Source organism: Atractosteus spatula, chromosome 4, assembly GCF_055471065.1.
Source record: "Atractosteus spatula isolate fAtrSpa1 chromosome 4, fAtrSpa1.hap1, whole genome shotgun sequence".
NCBI classification, from domain to species: domain Eukaryota; kingdom Metazoa; phylum Chordata; class Actinopteri; order Semionotiformes; family Lepisosteidae; genus Atractosteus; species Atractosteus spatula.
In genome coordinates, this window is record NC_142709.1 from 3,940,963 (window position 1) to 3,959,600 (window position 18,638).

General features: G+C 45.3%; 1 protein-coding gene across 1 annotated transcript in view; it reads left to right on the forward strand.

The window, feature by feature from the left end:
• Nucleotides 1–18,638, forward strand: part of atp7b (ATPase copper transporting beta) — a 30,291-nt gene that overhangs the window by 5,053 nt on the left and 6,600 nt on the right. The window contains exons 3-20 of the mRNA XM_088914968.1: nt 474–731; nt 1,463–1,626; nt 2,850–3,011; nt 4,151–4,227; nt 4,661–4,835; nt 5,299–5,532; nt 6,128–6,219; nt 7,450–7,577; nt 8,428–8,582; nt 9,949–10,083; nt 10,538–10,732; nt 11,221–11,406; nt 13,224–13,422; nt 13,839–13,985; nt 14,551–14,693; nt 15,931–16,134; nt 16,793–16,910; nt 17,933–18,035. Of these exons, the coding sequence (XP_088771094.1) occupies nt 474–731; nt 1,463–1,626; nt 2,850–3,011; nt 4,151–4,227; nt 4,661–4,835; nt 5,299–5,532; nt 6,128–6,219; nt 7,450–7,577; nt 8,428–8,582; nt 9,949–10,083; nt 10,538–10,732; nt 11,221–11,406; nt 13,224–13,422; nt 13,839–13,985; nt 14,551–14,693; nt 15,931–16,134; nt 16,793–16,910; nt 17,933–18,035 (2,875 nt within the window). The remainder of the gene's footprint in view (nt 1–473; nt 732–1,462; nt 1,627–2,849; nt 3,012–4,150; nt 4,228–4,660; nt 4,836–5,298; nt 5,533–6,127; nt 6,220–7,449; nt 7,578–8,427; nt 8,583–9,948; nt 10,084–10,537; nt 10,733–11,220; nt 11,407–13,223; nt 13,423–13,838; nt 13,986–14,550; nt 14,694–15,930; nt 16,135–16,792; nt 16,911–17,932; nt 18,036–18,638) is intronic.

The following is an 18,638-nucleotide window of genomic DNA, read 5'->3' on the forward strand; positions in this document are numbered from 1 at the left end:
AAACACGTAGGTCATGTACCTGCACAAGGCTTCACAGCCGAAATGTTGTGTTTCTACTTCCCAGTGTGGATATAACCTCTGCACTGTAATACCTTTTTATTTATTTATTTCAGTTTCTGGGCTCAAAAGTCATTTTCAGTTACCTGCTCAAATACAAATGGCGGGTATCATTTCATTTTCTTCATGAGTTCCGAAATTCCAAAGTTAAATTTTCATTTTATATTTACTGACCATCTAATTTCATAATTAGAAATGAAAGTCTTTATCTGATGTGGTGGTTTTACCGTTGTGTTATACATAAGTATGAAAGGCCCAGTCTCATGCAGGGCAATAGTGCTGTGTGAAACACTGTCAGGTGTATTTACTGTAGCAGTTCTGTGAAAGAGGGCTGTCACTGGTTTTATTGCCTGACAACAGGTAATTCCCTCATTCTGACACCTCTTCTGTTTTTCACGCACGGACCACTGGAGCAGCTGTTCCGGAAGCCCTGTGGTCCAACGGTCAGATCTCAGAATCCCAGCCTGGGCCCCCCCCGCTTGGCCCACCATCACCCCCGTCCTTCCAGTCCCGGCCCCCCCACCGCCCAGAGCACGCCATCCTCCCGCACACAGGAGAGGCAGCACCCCAGGGCTCGGAGGACGGGAGAACCCAGAAGTGCTTCATCCACGTGACGGGCATGACCTGCACCTCCTGCGTGGCCAACATCGAGAGGAGCCTGCAGAAACACAGGGGTGGGCAGCATGCCGACAGCCAGGGGAGGAGCTATGCCTGAGCCATCTGTTAGCCTCGTAACTACCAGCACGCTGCTTGAAACAGAGTTTAAATGGCTGAGCGGTGACAGAAAATACCACTCAAGTGTTTTCATCGAAGTTGTAGAGGGAAGTGAGGCCAAGTAAGATTCTTCTGAGCAGGGCCTCTTCATTCTTTGTACGACAGTTTTTTAAAAACTGCTGATTTGGTTATGTGCACTAGTAATACGTGGTGAAGTAAAGAGGTAAACATTACCAAATGAGCTTGGATGATCTTATTCTCTTCCTGGAAAATCTGAACAAAACCTGAAACCAGTTGCGCTAGGACACCTGTGGCTGGGTTTCCATTTTTTAAGTGGTTTTCTCTATGTAACTCTATTGAAGGTCAGTTTAAGTCACCTGTAAGGATAAATTAAAATGGTTGAATATTGCACTTGCCCTGTTTGCACATTGCGAACATGGAAGGAAAATACAGGAATCAGAACTCTCTCACTTGACACACGCACGTGTGTGATACCCTTGACCAATATCTGCAAAAGCATCAGTTAAAAATGTTGCAGGATGTCACAATAGCTCAACTATGCATGAGACACTGTGCCATAATAAACCTTCTCAGTCTGGCAGCGCTATATATGTTTCTGGAAGATGCTCTTTCCAGAGGTTGATCTCTCAGTACTCAAGCATATTCCTGAAGGGCTCCTTGTGTTTTCCAGGTATAGTGTCTGTGCTGGTGGCCCTCATGGCGGGAAAGGCTGAGGTGAAGTATAACCCAGAGCTTCTGGACGCTTTACAGATCACACAGCTCATTATTGGCCTTGGCTTTGGCGCCACTCTGATTGAAGACAATGCCATCACAGACGGAAAGCTGGACCTTGTGGTGAGTAGAGCCTGATCTTTTACCCAGGCCAGAGGTCACTAGCCAGTAAAAAGCCCCAGGGTACTGCAAGGTCCTTCAACACCATGTGGAAGACCGCTACATAAGTAAAGAATTTAAATATCCTGTTCCAGGCCAGCTTTCTGGCTTTCGTGGGTAAGAGCCATGATTTACACAATTGAGGAAAAAGGACAGATAATGTTCAGGTCTTCCATCTAGTTAGCATACAAATATATCCTCAGATTTAGAAAACATTATTTCGAGTACCTTAAAGAAAACTTGTATGTTTATTTCAGGCACACAGTTTCTTGAATTTCAGCTCACAGTGAGAGCAGGTATCTCTGTTGTCTTCAACAGGAGGTTTTATCTTTTACATTTTCACTGAGACACCCTCCTGTGCTCAAGGGCTGCTTGTGGCAATATTCCTCCATCAGATCCCACTGGTCTGCCGCTTTCTGAAACAGCTTCAGCGCGCTCACGTCTAAACACCATTGCTGGGAAAAGTATCATAAAAGTCTCCAGGTCCTTCTCCAAGTGCGATACATGTGTGTGATTTAAATAGAGAAGGAGCTCAGCGCAGATGCAAGGCGTGAGTTCACTTCCAGAGAAACTCTTTTCTTCAGGATGTGACCACGTTTAGCAGTTGAGAGGTGACAACATGATGGGGTTTATCCCATCCCAGACAATAAGTACATAGCAAAACTACATACTATTTGTCAGTACCTATGAAATTTTGTTTCCAAACAGTAGGTTTTCAGTTTTATTTTCCTACATTTCTGTTGAGAATAACCATTAACAGAAGCCAGAGAAATCGTGCTGCATTAGTAACAGAATAGTGTCCCCATCACCATACTAGAACATTAGGACCCACGTAGACCGCAGCATGAGTGTCCCCTACAGGTCTCACTAATACCTCTTCCAGCAGCAACCTTAGCTTTCCCAGGAGGTCTCCCATCCAACTACTGGACAGGCTCACATTTACTGAGCATCAGTGGGCTGCAGGGTGATATAGCTTGCAATTCATTAACCCAGACTGCTGCGGTTGTAATTATACTTGACATGTCTCCTTAACAGTTCTAACCATTCTTCACATCGGAAGATATTTGTCCTCAAAGAGTGATGGTGCCCAGATAACGTGATAAATAAGCACAAAGTGTTCTTCGGATTCCCTCCGACAGCAGCTTCTGTCTAATATCCTCCAGGAATATTCTCGTTGCCACCCCCAGGTCACTGGAATGACGTGTGCGTCCTGTGTGCACAACATCGAGGCCAAGCTGATGGGCACCAGGGGAGTCGTGGAAGCTTCAGTCGCTCTGGCCACCAGTAGAGCTCACATTAAGTTTGACCCTGAGATCTTGGGAGCTCGGGACATCATCCGGATTATAGAGGTACGGTATAAAGTTCATTGCTTACCTTGTTATATACAGCAAACAGCTTTGAACGACATTGAAGAAGATTGCACCTTATTGTTGGGACTGTGGCTGTAATGGAGCAGAGTAATCTGGAGTGTTAGTCCAGGGTGGCACAGAAATGATTTACTCCTGGGAAAGTCGTTAATCAGCTGAGCTCAGACCAACCCTGATGCTTACTCTTTCCCTCCTTGGTTTAATCCTTCACCCTGCTATTCTGCTTTCCCAGCTGTCAATTCCCATGTTAGCCGGCAGATCCTGTCTGACACGGCAGCAGTCGGTCATAATTTCACGGTCGCGTCACCTAGTTGACTTCCAGTCCTTTCTCCATCTCGCACCGCCATACTTTTTTGTTGTCTCGTAAAAAGAGAACTGACCTGTCTATGCCCGATAGCGACTAGATACCTTTTGTCGTCTGTCGTACTCTTTCATAGAGAGAAATCAGAGGAATTGGCTCGCCTGCAGGCGAAGCCGGTTTCTCTAACAACCTCACAAAGAAAGCAAAGTATTTTCTTCAGTCTCTGGAGTGTTTCTTCTTGTGCTCTAACCTAAGACTAATACTCTAGGCCCCACTGCTCTGTCACAGTGGATTAAGCTGGTGCTACATTGCTGTATTTCACATTATTTGTTTTGAATTATAGTGTTTAAGTGGCATCAAAGGGCAGCACGGCGGTGCAAGGGCTAGCATTGCTGTTTCACAGCGCTGGGGCCCTGGGTTCAGTTTCCCACCTAGGCTGCTATCTGTGTGGAGTTTGTATGCTCCTCCAGTGATATCATGGGTTTTCTCTGGGTGCTCTGGTTGCCTTTCACAGTCCAAAGACATACTGGTAGGTTACTTGGCTTCTAGGATATTTGGCCCAGGTGTGAGTGAGTTTGTGTCTGTGTGCCTGCCCTGTGTTGGACTGGCGTCCTGTCCAGGGTGTGCCCTGCCCTGTGCTTATTGCTTGCTGGGTTGGACTCTGATGTGTCCTGCAACCCTGAATTGGAAGAATGGGTTAGCAAGTGGATAAATGGAACTTGCCTTAAAACACACCAGAGAACTTGCACATTAGAAATATTTTCTTCAATGTTGTAAAGTCCGGGTATGTTGTCTCATTATTACTTTTTCTTCATGGAAGGGGTTGGGTTTTGGTGCATCCATTATGAAAAATGAAGGTGCGGGCAGTAACCTGGATCACCAAGAAGAGATAAAACAGTAAGTGGAGTGGTCTTTGCTGCACTTTCCTTTTCTTTGTCTTTGATTTAATACATTTCTATTTTAAAGCCACATACTGTTTACAGATGACAGAAAACAGGAGGCTGTGTTACTGGGACAAGCTCTGTATTCTTGATGACCAGTCTGCGCCAGCAGCTATGGTCTCTCCGTCTAGTCTAACCACATTTAACTCCTGTTACCTTTCACGCAATTTAGGAAATTATTAAGTTTTACAAAAGGGGTGTTCTCCACAGCAGACAAAAAAGTCCCACATGGTGATGTTTTGAGATAAGGATGACCTCCAGAAAGCGGAGGTCATCTCATTTACTGGAATGAAGTTTTTAAAGAACGGCAGTAGAACAGCTTCTGTGTTTTCAGTGCAATGGTCTTGTTTCTCTTGAGCCATCCCCTGCCCGTGTGCTGTGTCTCTCAGGTGGAAAAACTCGTTCCTGTTCAGTCTGGTGTTCGGTATCCCTGTCATGGGGCTCATGATCTACATGATTGTCATGGACAGCGAGCACAGCAGTTCCATGCCCAAGGAGCAGAATATCGTGCCAGGACTCTCCATCCTCAACCTGGCCTTTTTTGTCCTCTGCACCCCTGTCCAGGTAAGCGGCTTAGAATGACGTGTTTCCAGGAAAGCACAGGTTTTACCGCAGGAGTTATTTGCCAAGCCTCTGGCGTGGTACAAGGAGCAGACCTGCAGCTCTTCCCACGCGAGGATGCCGTGGCCCCGCCAGGCCGGTCCGCTTGCGATCTGCAGTGGAGTCTGCCTTCTGCTGGGCCCTTGATCGTGCACTGCGGCACACTTTCCCCTGCCAGAGAGCCGCTGCCCTACAGCTCCTGTCACCTCTGACGACCAGGGTGCTGGATCTCCGTGTTCTTCTGACTTCAGATAGCTCAGATAGCTCACTTCAGATAGTGCAGACTCCCACAGAAATACTGATTAGCCCGGAGAGCGAGTTCCTCAGCTGTGACAGTGTGGTTCTCCTGCTCTGTGCTCCCTGGTGACTGCTGGTGAAGGCCGGCCTGCGCCTGTACAGTTTTCACACCCGTCTGTTTGTTCTTCAGGTTTTTGGAGGCCGGTACTTCTACATCCAGGCCTATAAATCCCTGAAGCATAAGGCGGCCAACATGGACGTGCTCATAGTGCTGGCGACCTCTGTCTCGTATGTTTACTCCTGTGTGGTTCTGATAGTGGCCATGGTGGAGAAATCAGATCAAAGTCCGGTCACATTCTTCGACACTCCTCCTATGCTGTTTGTTTTTATTGCCCTGGGCCGCTGGCTGGAGCATGTAGCAAAGGTAACCATGGTCAATACACTGACAAAGCTTTTCGTAATCATGAAGCAACACGCTCGGCAGATTATATGCATATACTGTTGTATTTTTAATGATATATTATGATATTATTTGTATATCATATGTATATAAAATATAATGTATATACAATTATAGCAAGTAGCAAGTAGTATACTTTTCCCTATCCATCATTTCCTAGCCTGTCCATGTGGCCTAATTCAGCAGTGTGCTACCAAAAGAGTGTAATGGCTTTGTTGTCGCACTCTGATCTAATTTTAGAGTTTTATATTCCTTTTTTTATTTCACTTCCCAGTTGTGTTTTCTTGTGGTGAGGGGTTTAGCAGATTCACCAAGATGTGTTGAAATTCAGTCCTCAAGCACACAAAAAGAAATCTCAGAATAAAACCAAATTGATTTAAAAGCAGGGCTCTTCTTTCCCTAATTAGTATTGTTGTTATTGTGAATTAGCCTTTGAAGAAATACTGTATTTACTCTGTAGTAGGGTGTTAAGTTGGTGTGGGCTAAGCTCTAGGTAGTACTGGACTTTACTCTGCCTTTAATTGTAGGAGTTTTTTCATTTTGTTTTTCTGTTCCAAAGAGTAAAACGTCTGAAGCACTGGCTAAGCTGATGTCCCTGCAGGCCACAGACGCCACAGTAGTAACTATGGGCCCAGACAACTCTGTGCTCAGGTAATGGGCCTTCTTACTGTCAGACACTTCTTCTACTGGACATTAAAGAGCAGGAAACAATGCCATTAACTGATGGCTTGCGAATGTTTCCTTAGAAGACGTCCGCCATGCAGAAATAAAAAAAAAAATAACAGAAAAATACTTTGTGGATCAAAGTAAGGGGCTTTATTATAAGAGGAATGTCATAAGAAGAATCGAAACTTGCTGTCTCGGCACACATTTGGAGTGCCTGCCCTGCAGGTGACTTCAGATTTGTCTCTCATTGCTGAATGTGATGGAATGTGTCTGCAGGAGTTTCAGTCCTTCAGCTGTTTCTTCCTCATAACATTCGATTCAAGGAACAGCACCTACTGCATTAGACTGTCCTACCAGCAGGCTGTGCACTAAACAAAAAAAGAGCTGTTCAATCTGTGTTAATTACACTCATTAATTACACTTGTTTCACCTGTGGCATCTCTCTGATGCTTGCACTTCAAAACTGTTTTCATGAATCAGAATTCACTACTTCCCAAGGTATAATCTAATTAAGATCCAGAAATACATTGCAGAAGATACGTGAGTTGCAAAAAAAACAATTACGATGCATTTGAAACCTGAACAGATCCCAAAATGTCCTGAGTCACCGTTGTGTAACCTGAGAGTCAACAGCTGACAGAAAGAGTAATGAACTCGACTCTGCTCTCAAGGACAAATCACCACTAGGGAAGAGAGGAACAGGGATGCTGTAGTTTAACCCATTCCCTTTGGTAGAATTAAATTAAAAAATGGACAGTTTTCCTAAATATGTAGAATCTTTTCTTGCTTTTCATATTTCCAACATATCTAATATTGTTCTAACATCGCACTTAAATTCTGTGCCAGCCTGAACCCAGCTCCAGGTGAAGTTGCTGAAAAAAACTCTACTTGGCCTCACCTGCTACATCAGAGAAACAGCCCTGGGCATGAACTTGCATGTCTGCTATAGACATTACTGTTCTAGCCCCTTCCTGTGTGGTGCAGGCCTCAAAACTCCAAGTCCGCTCAGTTAAATCCGTGAGTGCTTTTGCTAAGGTTTACCTGATGATGTACAATGTCATCTGACGCCTTGGCTGGTGTTGACATGTGCAGTAGGTGAGAGGCTGGAGGACCAGCTGCAGCCCCAGGAGTGGGGCACTCTTGCTGGGGTTCCCCGGGGGCTGTGTGGGGGGGTGAGCCGACAGCACTGAGCGAGCCTGGTCGCGTGTGTTTCAGCGAGGAGCAGGTGCCGGTGGAGCTGGTGCAGAGAGGAGACGTGGTGAAGGTGGTTCCTGGAGGGAGGTTTCCTGTGGACGGGAAAGTCCTCGAAGGCAGCTCGATGGCCGACGAGTCTCTGATCACAGGTAGTGTTGCTGGTCCTTGGGTGTGAAGCACAGATAGCAGTACTACATCGGCATCACTGCTCTTGCTGACGTTTGTCTTCTCTTCTCACACTGCTGGTCTGACTCGCTTTTTTACGTTGTGTGTTATTGATCTTGTTGCTGCTGCTGCTGCTGGTCTGTGTTTATGTTTTGGTGAATCTTTAAATGTCTTTGTGGCAGCGCATTCATGGAAATAAGCATTTCATTGCACGTGTGCAGATGACAAACAAACTGAACTGCACTGTGTTACCCGCCGCCTGTCTGGCTAACATCGCAGCAGAAAGCTGTGCTTACGATAACTTGGTGTGGCACCCAGACCCTGCTTCGGTCTGCTTCACAATCAAGAACCTGCGCTTGGCCTCAGGGGAATTCTGCTGTTCTTTTTTTCAAAGAGTCTGCAACTGCTTGAATTTTTTAACCCGGGTCAATTGGAAGAGATTTCAAGTTTAATTTTTAATCGTTCTTTCTGCTGGGGGATGATGATCGAAAACACAAGTGAATTTCGGCACAGCTAGCAACTGAGGGTACCTGCTGGAAGTGGGGTTTTGCATTCCCTGGGGGAACTGGGTGTCGTTCTCTTCACTTCCCTTTCAATACAAGCTTGAGGCGTGTGAGGATAGGCAGTGAACCCCCTCTCTTCCTGCTCCTGCTTCAGCTCCTTCCTTCTGATTGGATGCCTTGACCTCTGTGTGAGATAACACCAGGGTCTCAAGCTGCAAGCGCAGGGAGGCAGCTTTTAATCAAATGGGGTTGTTTTTTTTAAATGAAGATGTCTTTATGGCCTTGTTGTCTAGTGAGGAAGCGGGGCTGCAGTGTGTGTGTTTCCCCACAGGGGAGCCTATGCCTGTCACCAAGAAGCCAGGCAGCACGGTGATCGCTGGCTCCATCAATGCCCACGGCTCTCTGCTTGTCCAAGCCACGCACGTTGGGGCCGACACCACCTTATCCCAGATCGTGAAACTAGTGGAGGAAGCCCAGACATCCAAGGTACTGTAGATACCAACAGAAAGCCGTCCAAACGCCTTCCCTGCTTACGTGGTTCATGTCAAATGGTTAAAGGCCTGTGTGGACAAGAAGAAAAATCATCGCACATTAAGGTTTTTGAAAAACTGGCTAATTATGTTTTAAAAATGTTCGTGGCATTCCGAAGGCCTTTAGTGAACATTCGTTTCACTTGTTGATTTAGATGGGAAAAGCAGCGTTAATGAGCCCCACCCTAATAAATATTACCACAAAACGAGAGGTTCTAGGTAATTACTGTAGCAACAAAATCTACCTGCTTAATGGTCCTCTGTATTCATGGTGTCAGTGAAACCAAAACCAGAATTAGTTTCTAAGAACATTAGTGTGTTTGCAGGAATGATTGTAAAGCTTTTACAGGTTAATACTATTAAAGATGTTACAGAAATGTATAATTTAGTATAGCGATATAAAAGTCACACATAATGTATTTTATGTTTAGCAAGCAGCATTTAGAAAACAGTAATATACCTCCCTAAAGCACTAGAGAGCACTCATAGGTTCTAATTATAACTATAAATTCATTTCTCCGAATATTTAAGAACATTTTTAGAATGCAGGGAGCAGCTTCCCAACACACCTGGGGAAGCTGGTCGTTTCATGAGCCTTCAAGAAGAATTAATCGAGTTTACTCAGCTGGAAGGCTCATGTTGGTTAGGGTGCTTTTATAGATTAATAGCTATAAAACATTTAAGATGTAATCTTATACCACAATTGGGTAAGCCATGAGTAAAACAACCATAACCCTGACTGAAGTGAAAGTTTTAGGATTTATTAATCCTAACCCTAATCAACCACTATTTCTAAATTTATATTCTGTGATCTTTAATCATCATTTCCAAATCTAATTGTGAAAGTGATAGAAATTGTTCAAACCTTTCTTAACTATAACATTAATACATAAAAAATCATGCAGGTAAATTGTTTTTTTTAAGAACTGAAGCTATGGTTAGGGTTAAACCTCCCCATAATTTAATCCTATTTAATCTAACACTAACATCCTGATCATAATAAAACTGCATCTGGAATAGTAGTATAAACAAAGTTTGAGTGTTGTTTTGTATTACACCCAATTTTGGGGCAGGCTGCAGCTGGGGACATAGTCAGTACAATTGTGTAGTTAGGTTGAATCCTCCATCCTGCTAATTTAAAACCTTTGAAGTGAGCGTAAATCTTGTTTCACAATATCTAAATTAAGCCATGAGGACTACAGCCATAATCCTGATCGAAGGCAAAAATGTTTTGGTTTATCTACCCCTGTAACATGAAAAGGTGTAGTCATAACAGTTGAATCAATTCCTTTAACAGAAGTGTGACTTTTTGTTTTCAACAGGCACCTATACAGCAGTTTGCAGACAAGTTGAGCGGGTATTTTGTGCCTTTCATTGTCATCATCTCTGTTCTGACATTAGTGGTCTGGCTCATCATTGGTTTCGTGAACTTCAATATAGTAGCTGATTTTTTTCCCGTAAGTATAACACAGTTTATTAAATTTTAATACCTAATTCAATGGGAAAGATTAGGTTCACGAGGCTGTTTTGTTCATGAGCAACTAAATTGGTGTAAAAAGAAATGCCAAGATCTTAGAAGATTTGGTACATCTTTTTGATATCTCCATAAGCTCTTCTCTAACCTCTCTGTTAAAAATGTGCGTCTGTATCTGTTGTGGAAATGCCTAATGTCTTTTTAGCTACTTCAAGAATTTGAAATGCAAATTATAACAGCTTTTGTAACCCTAAATACGTAGGAAACGATGTCTTGATTTAAGGTGAAACAGAGAGTTGCAGTGAGGAGGTTAACATGCATCTGCTTACTGCTTTGCTTTCTGCGGAGCTGAGCGACAGCCGTGTTGTGATTTATCCTGGCTGCGCCGGGAGCCCAGTGATGGGCGCTGGGCTGACGCTGGGCGATGCTGTTGGCAGGGCTACGACAAGGACACCCCCCGCGTCGATGTCGTGGTGCGCTTCGCCTTCCAGGCCTCCATCACGGTCCTGGCCATCGCCTGCCCCTGCTCCCTGGGCCTGGCCACCCCCACCGCCGTCATGGTGGGCACCGGGGTGGGGGCGCAGAACGGCATCCTCATCAAAGGAGGGGAGCCCCTGGAGATGGCCCACAAGGTAGAGTCTGCGCCCGCCTCCTCCTCCTCCTCCCACGACACCCGTGGAGACGGCGCCTTCAGAGCAAGCACAAAGCGCTGTCTTGTCCTGCCTCTTGCGTTTTTGTGTGAGCCGTTGGACAATCGAGCCACCGGCTGTAGTGGCCCCACGACTGGAAACTTCCTCTTTTATGGGGAAAAAGAAAAAAACTTCAAAGTGCTGCTCTAACTCAGTTGCTTTGGAGGGGGCACTTTGCCCAGGGTGGAAAATAAGCACTACGTGTTCACGTTATAAACATACAATACACATATAATATATAGTATAAATATCATTTACAATAAATATCTAATATGCTATATGAATGAAATATAATGTTTGTGTTATAATTTAAAACCATGCTCTCTGGAGGTCTTGCAGCAGTACAGAGGCAGACCGGTGAGGAGTCTGTAATCTTGGATATCTCAAGGGTCCTGAGTCTCTGCTCTGTGCCCCTCTCCCTGCCTGTTCAGATCAAGGCGGTGATGTTTGATAAGACGGGCACAATCACGAACGGCGTGCCACGGGTGATGCGTGTGTTGATCCTGCCAGACAGCGGGAAGCTGCTGCCCCTCAGGAAAGTGTTGGCAGTGGTGGGCACAGCGGAGGCCAGCAGTGAGCACCCCCTGGGCGTCGCTGTCGCCAAGTACTGCAAAGAGGCAAGTGCACAGCCGCCTTCGGTCACTGAAGGACCCCCCCAGGACTGGTACAGGCCTCCAGCATCAGCACCTGCAAATTCAAACAGCCCTTGCATGAGGAATATACATGCACTCATCTGCTAGCTGCCTTATTAGACATCCCATGGTGCTACACAATTATTCACACACCCCTCACTCTCTCTGCAGTACAGGTAAACAGAAGGATTAGTGACTCTTGACCCTTCATTAAGAAACTGGTGAAGGTGTCCCCAGGGTGTCCCAGATCTCCCTGGAGATGTGGAATAACACTGGTAACAGAAGCACAACAGACCACAGTCACCTGGGTGCATAATGAGAGGTCGCAGTTGTAAAACCATCATGCATTTAAGAAAAAAATAATATTTCTCATCTGGAGGCTCTGATCGTTAGTCGTTCACTCTGAAATGAATAATGGAAATGTTCGGCTGTTCAAGCCAATCAAGAGATTTTGTTTCAAGGTAAAATTGTTTTTTTTGCAAAAAAGGCAAAGTTTGTTAAAGCGTATACACAAAAGGCTTTAAAAGGTTTGTGAGTGATTGTTTTCAGTAGTCAGTAAAATGAAGCACTGGTGCCTTTCATTGCCTACCTTAGAAGAACCAGATCCACTGACATGGAACACTGTGGAACACTGAGAATTAGTATATAATAGTATAAACTTGAAATAATATAAACTTGAATTTATGAGACTCATGAGGCAGCTTTAAAAGTTATTGCTTTAGATTGCCTATAATCTTAATGCAAAACATTGTAATAAAGTAATGCCAGCCTCTCCCAGAAGACATTGCTTGAAAGCCCACATGCCTCTGCATGCTGCTAAGAAATAATATGATCCAGGTGGTGATGCACGTAGTCATTATAGTTCTACAGGAGCATCGTTTGCATCAACATCTGTCAAAAGAAAGCCTTAATAATAATCACATCTGAGCTTATTTTGCACTGTGTCAGAGAGAAAGTTAAAGATATCAATTGTGGAGTAATGCATGAGAAATATTTAATATTTAAATATTTTATTAAAGATGCAGTGGAATTCTTCCAAACATAGGAGAGTACTCACCCTGTGACAGTGGTCTCTCACCCTGGTGCTGGAAAGAAAGTCCTGCAGGTGTTGTAGGGAACTTCATATAGTCAATGAGTACAGACTGGGAAAGCTAAGGTTGCTGCTGGAAGAGGTATTAGTGGGACCAGTAGGGGGCTCCCACCCTGCGGTCTTTGTGGGTCCTAATGCCCCAGTATAATGACGGGGACACTATACTAAAAAAAAGGCACTGTCCTTCAGATGAGACATAAAACCGAGGTCGTGACACTCTCTGTGGTCTTTAAAAATCCAGGTGTGTTTCTCGAAAAGAGTAGGGGTGTAACCCCGGTGCCCTGGCTAAATTTCCCCACTTGCCTTTACCAGTTATGGCCTCCTAATAACCCCCATCTCTGAACTGGCATCATTACTCTGTTCTCCTCCCCACTGAGAGCTGGTGCGTGGGGAGCATACTGGTCCACTATGGTTATCATCCAGGTGGGGCCACACACTGGTGGTGCAGGGGATCCCAATTACCTGTAAAGTATTTTTGAATGGAGTGTCCAGAGAAGTGCCAGTTAGTTGCATTAAATTCAGCCAGTCAACAAAGTAATTCTCCCATTGATGTTGTTCAGAGCTCAGCTTGGATGAAAACCAGATGATAACTTTCCAGGAGCAGGCTTGTGAACCACTGCCCTGTGGCATGACTGTGACAATCTGTCCTCGTGCGCTGAGACAGAGAGGAAGGGCTCCCAGAATGAACAGCCTCTGTTCGGCCTTGTTTCAGGAGCTGGAGACGGACGCGCTGGGATATTGCACAGATTTCCAGGCTGTACCAGGATGTGGGATCAGCTGCAAAGTCACCAACATTGAGGCCCTCCTGCAGACACACCAGGGGAACAAGAACACCAAGAACACCCAGCTTACCCACAGTGAAGGAGCCCCCACTGACGAGAGCCTCCTGGTCATCGACACTGACGCTGCAGGTCTGTGGAGTTGCCTCTGCTCTGCATCTTCCCTCTTCTCCTGCCACACCCTGCCACACAACACTCTGGAGTCATGACCTGAGGTGTTGGGCCCAATCCTGGTGTTTATCTTTAGAAAGAGAGAAGATTATGGAAGCGCCTTTATCAAAATAACACAAATGAACCACAGTGAATGACGGTGGGCTATTCAAATAAATAGCCCACCGCCCACAATAAATTGTTGCCTTTTGTTTAATTTAAATTTAGCAGCTCTAATACAGCATCTGTTCCTGATGAGAGGCAAATTGCAATATCTGGAGATTCCTGAGAGAGCAAACCACTTAGCAGGGCTCACAGCTCAGGAGCGCTTGCTGTTGTGCGCTCTTCTCTGGCAGTGTGCGACGCTGTGCACTGATCAGCTCACGGTGTCTTTCCAGGTCCGCCCCCCTGTCCCACCTACTCTGTGCTGATCGGAAATCGAGAGTGGATGAGACGCAACGGGCTGCTTGTCCGGAGAGACGTGGATGACGCCATGTGCAGCCATGAAGTTAAAGGGCAGACGGCCATTCTGGTGGCCATAAACGGTATACCGGCCGGAGGCTTTCTGTTCAGGAAGCTGAAGTCCGATCCCTGCTTTTCACTAAACAGTGGACACCAGCCGCGATGAGAAGTGCACTTTATCTAAGTCAAGGTTCTTGTGTGAATGACCAAGGAAAAGCTTATCAGTTATAAATCAGAAATCTTACCTTGTTCAGAGTGGGATTTTTTTTAACGGCGCATCACGCTGTCTTCTGCTGAGAGCTGTACTAAATTTGTTGCATTGTATGCGTTTTGGGGGCTCATTTTAACATTCCTCCTGCACAAAAGAGATGACACCATGTCAGAAGGTTAGAAATATTGATTATACACTAATGCCTGAGAAATGTGTAACGTGGATGAAAGAAGCACAGGTATTCTTCCAGACATAAGAGAGCACAGACCCTGTTTAATGTCTGCTTTAGTTCCCAGCTTTGGAAGGATGTGCAGATTCTTGGGAAGCTTCAGTTGCAGTTTTGGCACAAAGTTGGTTTTTTTTCATGGCTTCGCACAGCAAGCAGTATTCGCCAGCGAAGGCTAATTCCTCCCTGGCCGCGGCTTCTCTTGCTGCAGGCGTGCTGTGCGCCATGATTGCCGTCGCGGACACCGTGAAGACGGAGTCGGCCCTGGCCGTGCACGTCCTGGACAGCATGGGCATCGAAGTGGTCATGATCACCGGGGACAACCGGAAGACCGCCAGAGCCATTGCCACGCAGGTGGGCTGCCGGCTGCCGGACACTGGGGCACACAGCCACCAGCCCCAGAAGACCAAAACAACAGGCTGCCTCCAGATATTTCTACTCTGAAGGCTAATTTCCTAATTAGAATTAGAATTTCTCTTTTGAAAAAAAGGAACTTCTTGACATGGCTAATACACAATATTATTATATACGCTATATTATATTGTTGCAAATGGGGGGCTACGAAACTGGTGAAAATCAGGAATTGACTGAATCTCTCTCTCTGCACCCTAAATGCCACAAAATAAATGGGAGCCTATATCCCTATCCATAAAATGCACCCTAATCAGGAAAGACGTTTCTAACTGAAGTACCAGGAACCCAGGGTCCCTAAAAACACAGAATAGCACACTCTCTCTAACAAGGTTCAAATACTCAGCTCCAGTCGGGTTTGATTTGGATGATCATGAAGTAGGAGCCCTTGCCTGGCGCAAGCTTCAAGTTCCATCTCCTCTGGACTCCTCTCTCTTCTCCCTGCTTCCCCTTGCTTCTTCCTCCTGCCTCTCCTCTTTTCTCTCTCCTGCTTCTCTTAATGTGAACTTATACTGTGTCTTTCTGCCCTGCTCCTTCGCAATCATGAATCCACAGCCTGCCTAGGCATACCAAGATAAACTTAACTATTGTTTCTGCTGGCAGGGATCCCCCAGAGCTCAGCAAGCATCCTCTCTCCTTTGAAGTTAGAAGTATTTACTCTTCCCAGTGTCACAAACTGTATCTGAGATCTAAGAGACACATCTCAAGTCACCCAAAGCTGTAACTATATAAGTTGTATATGTGCTATTCCTGATTACCAGGAACATTACCAACACTAGTCCTGTTTTTTCCCCAAAATGCAATGTGTTGGTTCTGTTGGCTCTCTGGACTGCGGTCCCCACTGTTTTAGATTCTGTTTTAAAAGGAAGCTGCCATAACCGCTGCCTTCTCACACACAGCACCAGAACTCACTTGAAACGTTCCTTCACCAGTGCAGAGTGCAAGAGTACTTGAGAGCAAGCTACTGTGAAAGCATTTCGTTAAGATCTCACCTTGCTGGGCAGGTTCACCAGTGTCAACTTAATTACACTCGATTGGATTACATTTCGTCACGTAAACTCGCGTGTCTCCTGGGTCCCAGTTATGGGTAGTTTGTGCTTTTGTTAACCACTGAGGAGCGGCGCTGAAGGTGGCCGCTGTGGTGTGTTCTGGTCGGTAACGGCGACGGTCCGGATTGCAGGTGGGCATCAGGAAGGTGTTTGCCGAGGTGCTGCCGTCCCACAAGGTAGCCAAGGTCCGGGAGCTGCAGGAGCGCGGCTGGAAGGTGGCCATGGTGGGCGATGGGGTGAACGACTCCCCTGCCCTGGCCAGGGCCGACGTGGGCATCGCCATCGGCACCGGCACCGACGTCGCCATCGAGGCCGCCGACGTGGTTCTGATCCGGGTGAGCAGTCGCACTCTCCTGCCTCGCTGGGCTGCGCGTGGGGCAGCCGCTGCTCGCAGGGCTGGGTTCCAGGTCCAGTTCGCGTCACAGTGTCTCGAGTCCCCGTTTCACCTCACTGTAGAAACCAGGCTTGATTTGGACCCGGAACTGCAACCAAAAAACTCACTACAAGTGTGCGGTCCAATGTCACGAGGGGACAGGCAATATTTTATATTCTCTGGCTCGGTCCCAGAAACAGCCTTTTCTGGGGCAACAAAGCCATCATCACTGTTGATTAATTAACAGGTGGCAGTACCGTATTGTGCACCAAAGTCTAGCAAAAACAACATATCCTTCTGATCAGATCAGTAAATGATCAGTAGATGAAGATGTCAGCATTCTTTGCTGAGCCCTTATACTGCTTTTGCAGAAAATGTGCCACTTTTCTATATTTGTAGTTTGCATCTGCTCTAAATCTACATATAGTCGCCAGGATGTTTTATGCATTGTCAGTTACAGATGATTGTATACTTCTTTATAATATCTCCTCTTTTCCTATTTTTTCAGTTCCCGAGAACTGGATGGATAACACCTAAATGAATTTTTATTGCACAAGAGTTTATATATACTGTATATAATTGTGTGTACATTAAAGAATCATCTATTTTTTTTCCCCCAGAATGATTTATTAGATGTTGTGGCCAGTATTGAGGTATCCAAGAAAACGGTGCAAAGAATAAGAATCAACTTTGTTTTTGCACTGATTTACAACTTGTTGGGAATACCTATAGCTGCAGGTGGGTAGAAGTCTAATCTGGGGATTCTAAGACACTGTAATACAATGAATTCTTTCTGTAAAGAAGTGAGCTGAAGCAGAGCACCGGAAATCAGATTTTAAGAACCAATGTTTACAGTCATTGATTGTAACACTATAACTACATAAAAGGTTAAAAAAGAGGGGAGGCTGATCGCAGTTCTGTTTGGTTGGATGTAGTTAATTGAACTTAAAAAAGATGAGCTATAGCAAAATATGGAAAACCAAAAATTTGTGAATTATTACAATAGAAAAAGTTGTCCTCTGTAACAAATTTTGTGAAATGTTTTAAGATGCGTTTTTCATCAAACACTAACGCATGTTTTAAGTTCAAGTTAAATCTCACAAAGTCACTGAAGGGAAATCTGTAATAAGAACCGTCAATTAAGATGATCAAGATCAACATCAACATCAAGATCATCTGATAATAATTCTATCGCCATTACAGGGAGAACATCGATAGAACATAAATTATTTATTTGTGCTATTATGAATAGAAAATAATTAAGTTCCAACCTGTTAAAAGAGAAAGTTCTGTATCTAATTGGCAACACAATAAAATTTTAATTTCCATCTCGGTTGGAAACAGCTTCATTTGAATTCTCAAGTGTGAATCTGCCGTTCCCTTTATTTCTTTTGTGGTGGGAAATCATGCGTTTTAACAACTTAACAACCGTTACTAGGAAAATGAACCTTCTTAGCTCCGAGCCCCACAGACTTAGGAATCGCTCCGCAATTGTGTATTTCGAAATGAAGCTTATTTATTTCCCCAGAGGAGTCTTTTTAGCTTCTAGGCTAAACTATTGCCTTTTCTGACTGTTTGTTGCTGTTCTGAGTAAAGGCTTTTTCGCGGCCCTATACTACGAACACTATGAATTTCTCTTCTACGCTGTGCTGCAAGATGTGTGTACAGTACGTGCTGCGAGTCTGTATTGCATGCCTGTGTGAGGCCGGCGCAGGGCATTGTGGGTGTGTGTCACGAGAACTGTCCGTGTTGTCTTGCAGGTGTGTTCATGCCAGCAGGCTTAGTGTTGCAGCCCTGGATGGGGTCAGCAGCTATGGCAGCGTCCTCTGTCTCTGTGGTGGTGTCTTCACTCTTACTCAAACTGTGAGTACGTGCTAACGTCCCTGTGACAGCCTTCATCTAGAATCACCAATTGTTTTCGATTTAGTGCCCACCCGATTCACAGTCGGCGATCTTTTCTCGAAGATCGCTGGGAGCTGCTCCTGTAGCGCTCAGCAGAGAACGGGACAGTGAGACATGCTCCTCGACACACCCGCCTTTAAGAGCCACTCCCCCGTTGGACAGGAGAGTGAGACCTGATTGGAGCAGCAGCAGTTGCTGACATCACTGCGAGTCTGCAGGTGTCCGGCAGGTCACAGAAGTCCCTATTTGTGTGAGAATTGAGAGAGCCCATAGCAGGCTAATTCCACTCCTAACCCGTAACCAGCCGCACACTGACACTTGGGAATCCCAAGTTACGATTGGCTAGTGACAAGACAAACCTGCAGCTTCCGGATTATAGAGATCATCCCGCTGTCTATCTGAACATCCTTACTGGTTGTCGCACCTGGGAATCCCATTGAAGTGATAATGATTATGCAATATATCCCCATGTGCCTTGTGTTGCTTTTATTTTCTCTCCTATTTTGACTTGTTGAAGTTTTAATTCTGTTTTCTCTCACTGATTAAGACACAAACTGAGTGAGG